The sequence below is a fragment of the Octopus sinensis genome, linkage group LG2 (genome assembly GCF_006345805.1).
Source record: "Octopus sinensis linkage group LG2, ASM634580v1, whole genome shotgun sequence".
Lineage (NCBI taxonomy): Eukaryota > Metazoa > Mollusca > Cephalopoda > Octopoda > Octopodidae > Octopus > Octopus sinensis.
Window position 1 is genome coordinate 22,235,280 of NC_042998.1, and position 18,210 is coordinate 22,253,489.

The 18,210-nt window shown below is 36.0% G+C and overlaps 1 protein-coding gene across 4 annotated transcripts in view; it reads left to right on the top strand.

The window, feature by feature from the left end:
• Positions 1-11,044, top strand: part of LOC115223138 — a 260,373-nt gene extending 249,329 nt beyond the window's left edge. For 2 of the 4 annotated variants that reach the window (XM_029793555.2, XM_029793573.2), the window contains 3 exons: positions 787-930; positions 2,841-2,909; positions 10,453-11,044. In XM_029793555.2, the coding sequence (XP_029649415.1) occupies positions 787-930; positions 2,841-2,909; positions 10,453-10,578 (339 nt within the window). In that variant the 3' untranslated portion in view covers positions 10,579-11,044. Of the gene's footprint in view, positions 1-786; positions 931-2,840; positions 2,910-8,464; positions 8,516-10,452 lie in introns of all 4 variants that reach the window. The other 2 variants (XM_036511919.1, XM_029793565.2) reach the window with 2 other exon arrangements.
• Positions 11,045-18,210: the final 7,166 nt, after the last annotated feature.

The following is an 18,210-nucleotide window of genomic DNA, read 5'->3' on the forward strand; positions in this document are numbered from 1 at the left end:
ATCTCAAGAATTTATTTTTTGAGGATTTCATGAAACTTTAAGGTAGAATAAAACTAAAACGTCCCTTACCTGAAAAAAAAAAAAACTGATAAGGGTTTGCAGCAGAAAGGGCATCAATAACAAGTATTCATCTGATCCATGCTAGCATGAAAACCAGGCGTAAAACAAACAAATTTAGCTCGGAATGTGTATGGCCATGCTGATAATCCTTGCAACTTAAACCAGATATTAAAAAACATTAATAAAATCACTATTAAAAATGTTCATCCTTGCAGCATGTTTTTCTCAAGTGCTTAATTAATCAGCTTTTATTTTATTTTCAGTCTCCAAACATTATTCCTGTTTTTTTTTCAGTCATTAACATTTTATTAAGATTATTATATTATTAGTTTTGAAACCATTGTTATTTTATAATAATAATAATAGCATCTAAGGTTACTTGTTAGGAATTTTTTCTTTTCCAACAGTCTAATCTGTTGTGTGTATTTGAATAATAATAATATCTAGGAGTTATGACAAAACCTGTGATAAAAAGAAAAATAAAGATTATTATTATTATAATTATCATCAATATTATTATTATTATTATGATTATTATGATTATTATTATCATCAATATTATTATTATTATTATCATCAATATTATTATTATTATCATCAATATTATTATTATTATTATTATTATTATCAATATCATTATTATTATCACCAATATTATCACCATCATCATTATTATTATTATGGTTATCATTATTATTATTATTATTATTAATATTATATTTCTAGATTCTTTCTGTTGAACCTTCGGGCTTAGCTGGCAGACAAGGTATGCAATCAACTCCAGGTAACAAGACGAAAGATAAACTGAATCACTGGGTATTCACAGAAATTAACAGTCGACCATTGAATCTGTTTGCAAATTACACACAGGTAAGATTCTGAAATTTATTGCCAAATTCATCAATTTTAAAATTCAGGTAGCGAATTGGTGCAAAAGTGCAGTTGTTGGCTTGTGGTTAACAGGTTTGCTTTGTGTCCATTTAGAGCAGAAAATTATATATATATTTAGTCATCATCATCATTATCATTGTTTAACGCCTGTTTTCCATGCTAGCATGGGTTCGACAGTTTGACTGGGGACTGGCAAGCCAGGAGGTCGCACCTGGCTCTGATCTGACAATGTTTCTACTGCTGGATGCTCTTCCTAATGCCAACTACTCTGAGAGTGTAGCGGGTACCTTTTAGGTGCCACTGGCATGGAATCCAGTCAGGCGGCACTGGCATCGGCCACATTCTGCTGGGGCTATTTACATGCCATCAGCACAGGATTCAGTCAGGGCAAGCGACCACGTTTGGATGGTGTTTTTTATGTGCCATATATATATAGCATAGCTGTGTGGTAAGAAGCTTGCTTCCCAAATACATGGTTGCAGGTTCAGTCCTTTGCATGGCACCTTGGGAAACTCTTCTATAATAGTCTCAGGTTAACCAAAGTCTTGTGAGTGGATTTGGCAGATGGAAACTGAAAGACACCTGGCGTGTATGTATGTATCTCTTGACATTACACATCCAGCAGATCATACTAGCTTCATTTCTTTCAAGCCTACACATGTCCTCAGCAGTCATGGCCTATGTTTCACTGCTGTGTAGCCTAGCAGTTTGCACACATGCTGGATACGGTCTACCTTTCATCCTGAGTGAGAGGCCCTTTACTTGTCAGCAGAGGTAGGAGCTCCCTAAACTTTACCCAAGCTATTCTTATATACATACATACATATATCATCATCATCGTTTAACGTCCGCTTTCCATGCTAGCATGGGTTGGACGGTTCAACTGGGGTCTGGGAAGCCAGAAGGCTGCACCAGGCCAGTCAGATCTGGCAGTGTTTCTACAGCTGGATGCCCTTCCTAACACCAACCACTCCGTGAGTGTAGTGGGTGCTTTTTACGTGCCAGACGAGGCTGGCAAATAGCCACGATCGGATGGTGCTTTTTACATGCCACCGGCACGGAGGCCAGTCGGGGCGGCGCTGGCAACGGCCACATTCGGATGGTTCTCTTACGTGCCACCGGCACTGGTATCACAGCTATAATTTCCATTGATGTTGATCAGTTCAGTAATATTTAGATTCAGATGAATATGGTACTTAAGTTGAAGGCACCAGAATTTCATATGGTATTATCCATATAATTTAAAATAAGGTGATTAAAATCAAAATAAACAACCAAGATATCCAGAGGTAATGCAGTATGATCGTTTCATGCAACTCCATTTAATTGAACAATGCAAACATTACATCAATTTAGTATGAAGGTATGAAATTTATAGAGATATATGATATAGAGTAATACTGTAAATAAATAAATGACTAGTTTTAAAATAAAATAAAAAAATAAGAAAAGAAAAAAATATAATCATTTGTAGAACATTATAGACACTGGGTAAAATGGTTTATATACCAAAACTATGGTAAGGTATATTTAGCTTATTTACATCATAGATTTCATACTCAGCTTATATAAACTATGCTGGTATATTCACTATTTATAATAAAAGAAATATGCTTAGACTAAAATTGTTAATATTTATATATAAATTTTTAACATATTCCTTTAACTTAATTTTCCTTTATTAATACCAATAATTACCATTTAATAAATAATTATAGAGATATGTTAAGTTAGTATTTAAATATATAAATATGGAATTATTTTTATATTTTCTGTCCCTCTATTGTGTAAAATTTTTGATATATACTGAAAGTATTCAGAAATATTCTTCTCAGTATTCTTTAGATTAACTCTAAAATGTATCTCTTTTACTCTTTTACTTGTTTCAGTCATTTGACAGCGGCCATGCTGGAGCACCGCCTTTAATCGAGCAACTCGACTCCGGGCCTTATTCTTTTGTAAGCCCAGTACTTATTCTATCGGTGTCTTTGCCAAACCGCTAAGTAACGGGGACATAAACACACCAGCATCGGTTGTCAAGCGATGTTGGGAGGGGACAAACACAGACACACACACACATACATATATATATATATATATATATATATATATTATATATATATATACACACACATATATATGACGGGCTTCTTTCAGTTTCCGTCTACCAAATCCACTCACAAGGCTTTGGTCAGCCTGAGGCTATAGTAGAAGACACTTGCCCAAGGTGCCACGCAGTGGGACTGAACCCGGAACCATGTGGTTGGTAAACAAGCTACTTACCACACAGCCACTCCTGCGCCTGTGTATATACAAATAACAAAATTGTTTTATAGTAGATAAATGTACTGCTACTATATGTAATCATTCTCTCTGTCCCATAAGCATTGGTCTCCAAAATTAGCAGCTAAAATCTTGTCTGAAGTATATTCTTACTGAACCAAATGGCTTTGCTTCAAAGAAATCTTGGTTTATGACTTTGCCACTTATATTGTCTACCTATCCATAAATGATACTACACCTGGTCTTCTTTTAGATTTGAGAAACTAGCCTATTAGTTAAAACTGACCCCCCACCCCAATTAGTAAATCTAAATATCAGAAATAATCAGTGAAAAGCAGTGTCTTTTTTGAAAAAATCTCATTTACAACTGTGATGTTGGTGAAACATGTTCTTTGTCTATCTCCTTATCCTCTTGGCGACTTTGGATTAAAAAAATTTTACAAATGAGTCCTTTGAATTTAACTAAATTCTGTATTTTAATGCAGCTGAAAATTGCTCTACATTTTAAACTGATGTAATGTTTGCATTGTTCAATTAAATGGAGTCGCATGAAACAATCATACTGCATTACCTCTTGATATCCTTGTTGCTTATTTTGATTATATGTGTATATATATATATATATATATATATATATATATATATATATATACACACACACATATCACACACATGCATACATATACACACACACAGTAATCCCTTGACATGTGAAGATGCATGGCTCAGTGGTTATAGCACCGATTTTACGACCGTGAGGTTGTGAGTTCGAATCCCGGACCGGGCTCAGTGTTGTGTTCTTGAGCAAGAAAGACACTTTATTTCACGTTGATCCAGTTCACTCAACTGAGTCAAAGCAAATGCAATTAAACAGGCTTAATGCTGAGCAACATAAGATTTATTCCTGCAAATTTGAATGAGAAATTCAAAGGTATGTGGATGCCATGAATGATTTCACAAATGTTCAATATGCACACCACATGCCAAGTTGGTAGTCTAAATTCTCCATAACATGCTGCAGCATGTCTTGGGTAACATTCTCCAGTGTGGTAGTGATTCTCTGCTCGAGGTCCTCTAGGTTTGCAGGAAGAGCGGGGGACATAGATCAGGCCCTTCACATAGCCCCAGGTTTGCGCTTTCGCTTGTCATCTGCCGTTATGGCCTGAATGAGCTGCAGTTTGTAGGTTTCAGTAGCAAGCATTTCCTCAGGATGTGCCAAACTATCGTTGGAGGAATCTGGGTTTCCAGACTTGTCTTCTTATGGACTTCTTGTATTTGGCGAAGCCGCTCGACCATCTCTTCCGATGTTAGTGGTCGTCCAGATCCTTTTGCCCTGTACAAACAGCCTTCCTCTTTTAATTTTTTGTGCCTTGTCCAAATCTGCATTGCCGTTGGTGATTTTTTAGAGAACTCTCTCACAAATGCACAATGCACAGCCTTGTTCCACTGTGTCCGAGTATACTCCAACACACAAAATGCTTTTCTCTCTTCCAGTGAATGCTATATCTATACTCTTTTACTCTTTTCAGTCAGCTGACAGTGGCCATGCTGGAGCACCGCCTCTTTTTAGTCGAGCAAATCAATCCCAGGACTTTGTTCGCGCCCACTACGCCCCGGTCTCTTTTGCCAAACTGCTAAGTTATGGGGATATAAACAAACCAGCATCGGATGTCAAGCGATGTTGGAGGTACAAACAGACACACAAACATATACACACACACACATACGTATATATATATATATAATATATATATATATATATATATATATATATATACACACACACATATCACACACATGCATACATATACACACACACAGTAATCCCTTGACATGTGAAGATGCATGGCTCAGTGGTTATAGCACCGATTTTACGACCGTGAGGTTGTGAGTTCGAATCCCGGACCGGGCTCAGTGTTGTGTTCTTGAGCAAGAAAGACACTTTATTTCACGTTGATCCAGTTCACTCAACTGAGTCAAAGCAAATGCAATTAAACAGGCTTAATGCTGAGCAACATAAGATTTATTCCTGCAAATTTGAATGAGAAATTCAAAGGTATGTGGATGCCATGAATGATTTCACAAATGTTCAATATGCACACCACATGCCAAGTTGGTAGTCTAAATTCTCCCTAACATGCTGCAGCATGTCTTGGGTAACATTCTCCAGTGTGGTAGTGATTCTCTGCTCGAGGTCTCTAGGTTTGCAGGAAGAGCGGGGGACATAGATCAGGCCCTTCACATAGCCCCAGGTTTGCGCTTTCGCTTGTCATCTGCCGTTATGGCCTGAATGAGCTGCAGTTTGTAGGTTTCAGTAGCAAGCATTTCCTCAGGATGTGCCAAACTATCGTTGGAGGAATCTGGGTTTCCAGACTTGTCTTCTTATGGACTTCTTGTATTTGGCGAAGCCGCTCGACCATCTCTTCCGATGTTAGTGGTCGTCCAGATCCTTTTGCCCTGTACAAACAGCCTTCCTCTTTTAATTTTTTGTGCCTTGTCCAAATCTGCATTGCCGTTGGTGATTTTTTAGAGAACTCTCTCACAAATGCACAATGCACAGCCTTGTTCCACTGTGTCCGAGTATACTCCAACACACAAAATGCTTTTCTCTTCCAGTGAATGCCATATCTATACTCTTTTACTCTTTTCAGTCAGCTGACAGTGGCCATGCTGGAGCACCGCCTCTTTTTAGTCGAGCAAATCAATCCCAGGACTTTGTTCGCGCCCACTACGCCCCGGTCTCTTTTGCCAAACTGCTAAGTTATGGGGATATAAACAAACCAGCATCGGATGTCAAGCGATGTTGGAGGTACAAACAGACACACAAACATATACACACACACACATACGTATATATATATATATATATATATATATATATATATACGCCAGACTTCTTTCAGTTTCTGTCTACCAAATCCACTCACAAGGCATTGGTCGGCCCGGGGCTATAGCAGAAGACACTTGCCCAAGGTGCCACGCAGTGGGACTGAACCCGGAACCATGTGGTTGAGAAGCAAGCTTCTTACCACACAGCCACACCTGTGCCTATATATGTATATATATTATGAAATAAGCTAGATAGATATATAAGTATCATATTGGCCGATGTATCTTTTCTTAAATGTTAAAGAAAACAGTGAAACTTATAAAATAGTGAAACATGACAGACAAAAATAACAAAAGAAAATTAAATAACTTCTAGAATATATGAAAGACCAAAATAAATAATGAAATAACGTTAAAATAATGAAATAACGTTAAAATGTTCAATAACTTTTAAACATTTATAACGAAAAAAAAAAAATAATTCAAAGTTGTGAAATGCGAAAACAATTTGTTGTTTTTTGTTTCATATTTCTGAACATTTGTGTAATTTCTATAAAATGATAATTACTATACCAGTATCGTCATGACAACGAAAAGTGATTGTAAGTTTAGACTGGTTGGTAACAGAAGTGACAATGAAATGAATATGTTTAATGATAGAGACAAGGTAAAGGAGAGAAGGTGATTCTTGCAGGGAAAGAGAGAGAGAGGGGGTGAGGTGGAGAGGGGTGGTGGGGGGGGTAGAGCTGTGGTATTCAAAACAGACAATAAAAGCGACAGTTTTATTCAAATATATTGAAATCAGAAATTTCAAGATTTTTGTCATCGTTTCAGTTTCATCCAAAAGTTATTTAGAGTTTTTGATTTCGTATATAAATAAATGCGATTTGTGTGACAATCATTCTATACCTTGTATAGAAGATGAAAATAGTAACATCACCTACAGGATACAAATGCTGTGCCTATTGTAAAACCATATAATCAACACCGGATTAGCATTAAGCAAAATAAGCATGTACTGAGAAAGACAACATAGATACGGTAAATGGTCTACAGCACAAAAGAAATTCCTTTACTCTTTTACTTGTTTCAGTCATTTGACTGCGGCCATGCTGGAGCACCGCCTTTAGTCGAGCAAATCGACCCCAGGACTTATTCTTTGTAAGCCCAGTACTTATTCTATCGGTCTCTTTTGTCGAACCGCTAAGTGACGGGGACGTAAACACACCAGCATCGGTTGTCAAGCAATGCTAGGGGGACAAACACACACACACAAACATATACACATATATACGACAGGCTTCTTCCAGTTTCCGTCTACCAAATCTACTCACAAGGCATTGGTCGGCCCGGGGCTATAGCAGAAGACACTTGCCCAAGATGCCACGCAGTGGGACTGAACCCGGAACCATGTGGTTGGTTAGCAAGATACTTACCACACAGCCACTCCTGCACCTTTAACCCTTCATTTTTGAACTGGCTAAAATATTCTGCCTGTTTTATGTTTAAACCAGCCAGATCTGGTCTCTTATTCTAGTACTAAACATTGGCCTCTTATTCTAGGACTACACTATCATATCATCAAAATCTCAAAGCTACAAAATAACACATGAATAATTTTTAGAAAATGTTAATAGATAAGCATGATGGTTGATAGAGCAATCTGAATACTAAAGGGTCAAACATCATCATTTTTTAACGTCCGTTTTCTATGCTGGCATGGGTTGGACGGTTCGACCGGAGTCTTGGAAGCCAGAAGGCTGCACCAGGCTCCAGTCTGATCTGGCAGTGTTTCTACAGCTGGATGCCTTTCCTAACACCAACCACTCTGAGAGTGTAGTGGGTGCTTTTTTTGTGCCACCGGCACAGGGGCCAGAAGAGGCTGGCAATGGCACCAACCAGTTGGTGCTTTTTATGTGCCACCAGCTCAGAAGCCAGTCAAGGTGGCGCTGGCATCGGCCATGTTCGGTTGGTGCTTTTTACGTGCCATCAACACTGGTATCACAACTACAGTTTCCATGCTAAAATAATATTCAAAGTGGTTTATATTAGCAGAAATATAATTTCAGTTTTCGCCTCGACTGGCTTCCGTGTCGGTGGCACGTAAAAAGCACCATCCGAATCGTGGCCAAAGCCAGTGCCGCCTCGACTGGCTTCCGTGCAGGTGGCACGTAAAATGCACCAATCCGACCGTGGCCGATGCCAGCCTCGCCTGGCACCAGTGCAGGTGGCACGTAAAAAGCACCCACTACACTCACGGAGTGGTTGGCATTAGGAAGGGCATCCAGCTGTAGAAACATTGCCAGATAAGACCGGAGCCTGGTGCAGCCTTCTGGCTTCCCAGATCCCCAGTCGAACCGTCCAACCCATGCTAGCATGGAGAATGGACGTTAAACGATGATGATGATGGCATCATAATGAGGATCTGATGAAAGACTTTGAAATCAAAAAAAGTAGGAGAAAAATTTTCAAATATAAATTAAGTGGAAGTATATACAAAAATAAACATTATTTTACTGATAGTTTTGTTTCATTTTGAAAAATAGAAATTTATCTTATGGTTTATTATTGTTTATTTTTTTAATTAGATATATATGGGCATAACCAGCCCTCTCAAAACTACCTTGGAGCGTAGGGTGGCATGCCATGCTTGAGGAGACCTATTAAGTCAAGTACATCAACATCAGCAATATCAAAATCAAATCAGGTAGAAATTGTAGTTGTGAGCCCCGTGCCAGTAGCAGGTAAAATGCACCATCTGACTGTGACCGATGCCAGTGCCGCTTTGACTGGCTTCCATGCCGGTGGCATGTAAAAAAAAAAAACCATCTGATCATAGTTGATGCCAGCTCCTCTGGGCAAATGTCTTCTACTACAGCCTTGGGCTATATAGTAGAAGACCAGTATGTAAGTGGATTTCAGTGACAGAAACTGAAAGAATCCTGTTGAATGTGTGTGTGTGTGTGAGTGAGTGTGTGTATCTGTGTATTTATGAGTGTGTGTCTTTGAGTCTGTATTCGTCCCCAACCTCCACCATTTGACAACCTATGTTTGTGTGTTTATGTCACTGTAACTTATTCTATTAGCAGTTCAGCAAAAGGGACTAAGTACAAGGCTTAAGAAATGAGTTCTGGGGTAAATTTGTTCGTCTGTAAACCCTTCAAGGTGTTGCCCCAGCATGGCCACAGTCAAATGACTGAGACAAGTAAAAAAAATTAAAGAATATATGAATATACGCAGTATTAAGACAAAAAGAGAGTTGCATGTTTTGTGTATAAGTTTTCAAGTATTTTTAATGCATTTTTTTCCTCCATACTGACACACACAAAAATGGTTTGCATGTCTGAATATGTATTTCTTTGGCATTGCAATTATGTATTTATCTGTGTGTTTGTGTGTTTTGTATATGCATACAGTAATCCTTCAACTATCGTGGGTGTTACATTCCAAAACTTCCCACAGAAATGATTAAAATCTAAAGAAATATAAAGACCTATTGGCTGCAGAAACCCGTGAAATACTAAAGAGTCCATGATATAAATTTCATTATATTAACTAGAAATATCTGCGATGTACTGAGTGCGCAATAGGTGAACCGTGATGCGCTGAGAGCGCGACAGGTAAACCGCAATGTACCGAGTGTGTGACAGATGAACCGTGATATGGCAAGGAATTACTGTATGCATGCTGATTCACAGTTCAAAAACAACATTCGAGCGAGGTCGTTGCCAGTGCCACTGGACTGGCTCCTATGCAGGTGGCACATAGAAAACACCACTTGAGCATGGCCGTTATCAGTACCACCTGACTGGCCCTTGTGCCAGTGGCATGTAAGAGCACCCACTACACTCTCGGAGTGGTTGGCGTTAGGAAGGGCATCCAGCTATAGAAACTCAGCCAGATCAAGATTGGAGCCTGGTGCAGCCATCTGGTTCACCACTCCTCAGTCAAATCGTCCAACCCATGCTAGCATGGAAAGCGGACGTTAAATGGTGATGATGATGATGATGCATGAGTATATGCTCATACATCTATGAGAATATATCTCTGTTTTTATCTACCAATGCCATAATACCATACATGATGGTGTATAAAATGGGAATGAAAATTTATCATGCATCTAATGGAACTGTAAAATGGATGGGACACCACATGTATGAATGCATGAAGAAACATTAAATTGCTTTCTTCCTCAAAGTATATTAGCCCTATGCAAGTGTACATCATATACATTAGCAAATATGGTACCCCAAAATATGGTACCCCAAAATATGGTACCTCAGCTTTTGTATTCAATGATTATATTTTTTCCCCTTATATCTACTGTATTCAATGCTTATATTATTTCCTTATATTTATTATATATTTGATGTTTATATTTTTTCGCAGGTGACCGACCGTTTAAATTCTGTTGGCATGGATATATCATTTGTTGTGCAACCATCAGATTTCATCAAACAGCTCAGAAAACAGCTCAAGAAAATGAGTAATTTCACAGACTACTGTCTCGGTTAATTAAGGATCGTTACTTATTGAACATAAATCTCACCACAAATGCTTCATCTCCTCGCTGATTGAATTTTTAATTAACCTATTAAGAAATTTCAATGAAATGTGAAGAAATCTTTAAAAATTAAAAGAGTTGCATTCTAGTTTTCACACCTGATGAATGTTAAATTGCTAGTTCCTTATTGTGCAATGATTAACAAAAAAAAACAAACAAAAAATATTGATCTTATAGACAAGTAGAACACATGAACCAGTATCACAGTATGTGAACTTTTGGAAATCTAAATCTGCGAACAAGTATTTTCTGCCAAATTGGACATGAAAATTGGTTTGCTTCATTTAATGTTTTGACTTTTGCAATCGGATTTTTTTTTTTTTTTTGTTATGTACCTTTGTCAGCCTAAATTCTGACTTAAAAGTGTACACTTGCTCAAGGTTTTAATTGTTTTTAATTGTTCGTTTTTTCTTTTTTTAAAAAAAAAATCTCCCTCATCAAAGCAAGGTTGAAAGCAGTACACCCCCTAAATTTTCCAATGTGTATTGCCAGTAATTTATAAAAAAAAATATATATATATATTCACATATATAAATATATATACATTTGTATGTATGTATATATATGTTTATACATGTGTATGCATATATATATATTTGTGTGTACATATATGTATAGATATACATACATATATAAATAAATACATACACACATGTGTGTGTGTGTGCATAGAAGTAGGTAATGTATGTGTGTATAAATGCACATATGTATAGATGGATATAGATATACATACATTTTGGAGTTGTACTTATTTGGTAAGTAATGAGTTTTGAAATCGCGTGATGAAACTAAGAGGGTTATGTTAAAGAAGAGATATTTCAATCATTTGAGGACACAGAGAAACGGTGGAATTCATTTCCCATTTGGTCACTGATAGCACCATTTGTTATGAAGGGTCAAAAGTTTTGTGTTTGCCAGTAATTTATAAATAACTATATATATATATATATTACGGAGATGTACTTGCATGGCAAGTGACCTGATCTGAGATCGTGAGTTAGAATGGAATTTTGTCAGGGAACAAGTCACGGTCTGAAAGCGATGAAACTATTTTGACAAATTAAATTTAAATATTTAAATGTTGGAGTGAATCTAACAGTTTTTGTGTGTTTCTTAAATGGCTTATAAACACCTTCCACGCTGCAATTGTTTTATATATATATATATATATAAATATAAGTCAAAAGATTGCAATTTTGAAATCTGGATAAGAAATAAATGGAAAGTGGATATCATGCAATTTGTACCTTCTTAACTGACCAAAACAATTCTTCCATGATGTATTTGTTATATATACATACACGCACGCACACACACATATATATACACACACATGTATATTCGTATATATATTGCATTAGATGACTATACAATATATATGTATGTATATATTTATATACATGAATACATATATGTATTACACTAGATGAATATATAAATAAATATATGTGTGTGTATATATTTATATATATGCATACATACATACATGTATTACACTAGATGAATATATAAATGTGTATGTGTGTATTATATCTATATATCAATATATATATACACACACACACACATATATATACATACATATGAACACATATTGTGTATGGAGACTGTTATTGTAGCAAAAATATAAATTCTGAAAGTGAAGTTGTAAACTTCTTAGAAATTCGAATGAAATTAACTGTTAATTTAAATATTTGATTGATTGATTTATTGACTGATTGATGAAATTGTTCTTTGAAAGACTCTTTGACCAGTGGTGGGCTATCTCTAAAAAAAAAAAAGTTAATAAAATTCATGAAAAATAAACAATATATATATATAAATATATTTTCTTCCCTATGGGATTATCCAACCTGGCAGAGATACTCATTGGGTAATTAATTTGCTAGTAATTAAATGAATTTCTATAACAGAGCCTGTACTGGCCAAGCTTGATTCTGCTCAAATTTGGGGAATTGCAATTTGGACCGGTGTTTTGGGTTTCTAATGGCCCATGAAAGAAAATTACAGAATCTTGAGATCTGGCGGGATATGTATACATACATACATATGCATGTGTACATATGCATGTATATATATATATATATATATATATGCATGTATATATATAATATATATATATACATATGTATACTCTTTTACTCTTTTACTTGTTTCAGCCATCCGGCTGAGGCCATGCTGGGGCATGTATGTATATAATATATATATATATATATATACATATGTACATACTCATGTATAAATATATATATATACATATGTATATACGCATGTATAAATATATATATATACATCTGAAAGAATGTACATATATATATTTGTATATATGTATGTACATATATATACATCTGAAAGGATGTACATATATATATATGTATATATGTCTGTACATATATATATATGTACGTATGTATATACACACATACATACATATACGTATATATATATATACATATATATACACACGTATGAAGTAGAAAAGGGTTTTCTATTTGCTCAATTCATTCTACTCTCCCCATCAATACTAAATAGAAGTGAATAAAATCTTGTTATTGTTTAGCCCCAAGTCTGCCCTGGTTGAGCAGACCGATAATCAAAGGCATTCCAGCCATGACCATCACATGTTTCACTCAGACACAGCTTAAGCATCGAGAACCACCCGATATGCAAATGTCTCCTCCTTTTCCCCCAAGATGTCGGAAGAATTTTCGAGTTTGAGGGGAGATTCGGTTGTGCATTTCTTAAACACCGAGAGTCCGCGTGGAATGAACATCCCTCAAGAATTTGAATTGGGCATTCAACTATATAATATCCCCCTGGAAATATTGTATTTGTTTCCCTGCTAACACAGCGAAATTAAAAAACACTTGTGGCTGGGTGAAACTTTCTAAAACATGGTAAACAAAAACAAAGTATTAGATGGAATAAAAAAAAAAAAAATAAAGATAATTATAAAGATGATGACAATGATGATTATCATCATGATGATGTTGATGATGATGATAAAAAATTCTGAGCAATTTTTTTGAGTGGTTATTGTTTATTGTTTCCAAATGTCCCCTCTTCCAATATTGACAAGTTTATTATTATTATCATTATTATTATTATTATTATTATTGGTATTTTTTCCTATTTTTAATGTAATTTTTTTTTTTTTTTGACTTTACATGTTTTCCCCTCTTTAAACTATCAATATTCTAGTTATCCCCTACTTATATGTAAATGCTGGTAAAAAAGGAAGGAAGCTAATCAATGCAAGCTGTCATCTAATTGTGACTGCAAATAACTCCTCCTGCCCCCCCACCCATCACCTCTTAAAACAACTGGCAATTTGAAAAAAGAATTGGTATAAAATATTCACAGAAACTGTTGGACTCTTTCTTTGCTTATTCTTTGTTAAAACCATGTTGTTTGTTGTTTGTGTCCTTTTTTTTTGTATTTTTTTCTGTTTTTTATTTTTATTATTCTTAATAATTTGAAGTGACTAAAACAAACCAAGTGACTTGGTTTGTTTTAGAATCTTATAAAGTGGATGTAAAGTAGAGAAAGAGAGAGAGAGAGAGAAGTGGGGAGGCTATAAAATGACCAGAGAAATAACCACTTAGATCGTCCGTGTAAATGAGAGAGAGAAGCAGAAACAGGGTAAGAGAGAGAGAGAAAATTAGAGAGACAGAGAAAGAGAACCAGAGGAAAATGAGGAGAGAGAAGACAGGCAAAATGGGAAAGAGAGAAGAGAAAGCCATGAGAGAGAAGGAAAAAGAGGAAGAGAGGGAGAGAGAAGACAGGCAAAATGGGAAAGAGAGAAGGAAAAAGAGGAGAGAGAGAGAGGTGGGGGAGGCTATAAAATGACCAGAGAAATAACCACTTAGATCGTCCGTGTAAATGAGAGAGAGAAGCAGAAACAGGGTAAGAGAGAGAGAGAAAACTAGAGAGACAGAGAAGGAGAGAAAGAGAACCAGAGGAAAATGAGGAGAGAGGGAGGGAGAGAGAAAGACAGGCCATGAGAGAGAAGGAAAAAGAGGAAGAGAGAGAGAGAGAGAAGACAGGCAAAATGGGAAAGAGAGAAGGAAAAAGAGGAGAGAGAGAGAGAGAGGTGGGGAGGCTATAAAATGACCACTGAGATTGTCCGTGTAAATGAGAGAAGCAGAAACAAGGTAAGAGAGGGAGAAAATTAGAGAGACAAAGAGAACCAGAGGAGAGAGAGAAGACAGGCAAAATGGGAAAGAGAGAGCCATGAGAGAGAAGGAAAAAGAGGAAGAGAGAGAGAGAGGTGGGGGAGGTTATAAAATGACCAGAGAAATGACCACTGAGATCATCCGTGTAAATGAAAGAGAGAAGTTGAAACAAGGTAAGAGAGAGAGAGAAAACTAGAGAGACAGAGAAGGAGAGAAAGAGAACCAGAGGAAAATGAGGAGAGAGGGAGGGAGAGAGAAAGACAGGCAAAATGGGAAAAAGAGGAGAGAGAGAGAGGTGGGGGAGGCTATAAAATGACCACTGAGATTGTCCGTGTAAATGAAAGAGAGAAGCTGAAACAAGGTAAGAGAGAGAGAGATTACTAAATAGTTGCTGGACATTAATGTATTCGAAATTGTTGCTAAGTCTCTGCTTTAAATTTAAGTTCACTGATTTACCTTAAAGGTAGAAAACCTTTGTGTCACTTAACACCTTCAGTTATTCTTATGGACCTCCACAAACTCTTGTGTTACATGTTCAAATCCATTGTCGGTATTTTATTGTAAAGGGTAAAGGATAAAGACCCTCTTCGGTCATGAATGACCAAGGGACTGCACCTAGGAAAGTTCCCCTCCAAGGCACAAGTCCAGGTAAGGTTGTTTGTGGAAGACCAGCAGTTGCCCTTCTCCATGCCACCGGTGTTATCCAAGGGAAAGCAAAGGGGCCAATACAGCTTGGCACCAGTGATGTCGCAACTAATTTCTACAGTTGAGTGAACCAGAGCAATGTGAAATAAAATGTCTTGCTCAAGAACATGCAACCTGGTCCAGGAATCGAACTCACAACTTAACAAATGTAAGCCTGATGCTCTAACCACTGATCCATGTCACAGAAAACGAGAAGGCAACCATACTCTGGGATATGCCAATACACACAGATAGAGAAATTAAGGCCAATAGGCCAGATATAGTTGTCAGGGATAACCAAGGGAAATAGAAAATGCTTTCTAACCGCTGTATCGATACCAGTAGATGACAATGTTTGTCTAAAAGAAACGGAGAAACTTTCAAAATACAAAGATCTGGAAATGGAGGTAACTTGAATATGGAACCTAAAAACAGAAACAATTCCAATTATAGTAGGTGCATTAGGTATGATAAAAAAACATTCAGACATAACAAAAACATCAGGACTTACAAGTATACATAACATACAGAAAATAGCACAACCAGGCACCACACATATCTACATAAAACACTTTCAATACTGCGAAAATAGGAGCACCACAATAAACCACAGCACATACCCTAGGCAGACAGAGCTGCACTTAGTAGTGCAGCAAAAGCCCGTGATAAAAATAAGACTATTGAATAATGATGATAATAATAATAATAATAACTATGTACACCTCCAGAAAACGGTATTATTAGGTACAGCTAGGGTACTTAAGAGGGTTCTTGGCATCAAAAGTTACTTGTTGTAGCCCAATGTTAGGAATTTTTCTTTTCCAATAGTCTAATCTGTTGAGCGTATATGAAATATTTATAATGATAATGAAAGCCATAGAAATTCTACCATTATTACTATTAAACTAACTATTTACATGCCACAGTGATTATTTGTAGTCATAAAAATGTTCTAATGTTCAGCTAAGCAGATCCAGAAATTCTGAATGAACTACTCTGGAGACATAGAAAAATATAACTGGATATTAAATAGTTTCAATTTAAAAGCTTCTGTATTTAATATAGATTTCCCAGTGATAATAGCAAAATTTTGCAGCAGTTATCTTCAAGCTATTACACTGAGCCAAGTATTTCACTATGACAGAAATAATTATATTAATTTACACTATAATTTGGAGTCTGATTAAACTAAATTTAGAAAAAATTAAAATAAATATGAAAAATGGGTAAAAGTAAAAAAAATTCTAAAAAATGTGAGTAATCTCACTATTTTGAAGAGAATATACTAAAAAAGAATTATAAACAAGAATACTGTGATGTTCAAAAACAGCAATTTATGTTAAACCAAATTAGTTGCTCTGGTTAACATAAAGATGAAATGCCATGTGTCAGAATTATGTTTTAAAATACAGAACATTTAATACTTAGAATTAAGCAATATCTATTGAATATGAGATAATTTTTTAGTGTGTAAAGTCTGATGTGGGTAAGATGTGCTCTGCTGCTTATGATGATGAGTGTTCTAAGTTGATCTGATCAGTGGAATAGCCTGCTCATGAAATTAATATGGAAAGCGCTGAGCAGTCCACAGACATGTGTATCCTTAATGTAGTTCTCAGGGAGATTCAGTGTCACACTCCAGTAGAATAAAATAGAAATGAAAGGGGTCCATAGACAAAAAAAAAAATGGTTGAGAACTACTGATTTAACCCTTTCGTTACCATATTTCTTTTTTCTTTATTGCCCACAAGGGGCTAAACATAGAGGGGACAAACAAGGACAGACAAAGGGATTAAGTCGATTACATCGACCCCAGTGTGAAATTGGTACTTAATTTATCGACCCTGAAAGGATGAAAGGCAAAGTCAACCTCAGCAGAATTTGAACTCAAAACATAAAAACATGAAATACCGCTAAACATTTCACCCGGCGTGCTAACGTTTCTGCCAGCTTGTTGCCTTACATATTTGTTACCATAATTCTGTTGAGATGTTCTGTGTTTCTTTCAATTAATTTTAAATATAACAAAGAATTTCGTAAAATAACTTAGTTATCATTAAGCTAGTGTTAGGAAGATAAATTGTGACTAAGGTTTGGTGGAAGATTTGAATTCAAAACTTAAGAAAACAAGACATTTGTACAACAGAGCCAGAGGTGGTCTCAGGCAGGTTAGTACCAAAAGGGTTAAATCAATCATTTGTTAACCCTTTTGTTACCATATTTCTGTTGAGATGTTCTGTGTTTCTTTCAATTAATTTTAAATATAACCAAGAATTTCGTAAAATAACTTAGTTATCATTAAGCTAGTGTTAGGAAGATAAATTGTGACTAAGGTTTGGAGGAAGATTTTAATTCAAAACTTATGAAAACAAGACATTAGTACAACAGAGCCAGAGGTGGTCTCAGGCAGGTTAGTACCAAAAGGGTTAAATTAATCATTTGTTAACCCTTTTGTTACCATATTTCTGTTGAGGTGCTCTGTGTTTCTTTCAATTAATTTTAAATGTAACAAAGAATTTAGTAAAATAACTTAGTTATCATTTGGCTAGTGTTAGGAACATAAACAGTGGCTAAGTTTTGGTGGAAGATTTCAATTTAGAACTTTTGGAAAGAAGACATTTGTACTACACAGCCAGTTTCAGGTGTGTTGGTATCAAAAGGGTTAAATAGAATTCCAGATTGATTAGACTCATTTGTTTCCTATAATATTTATCTTGTTTTTTT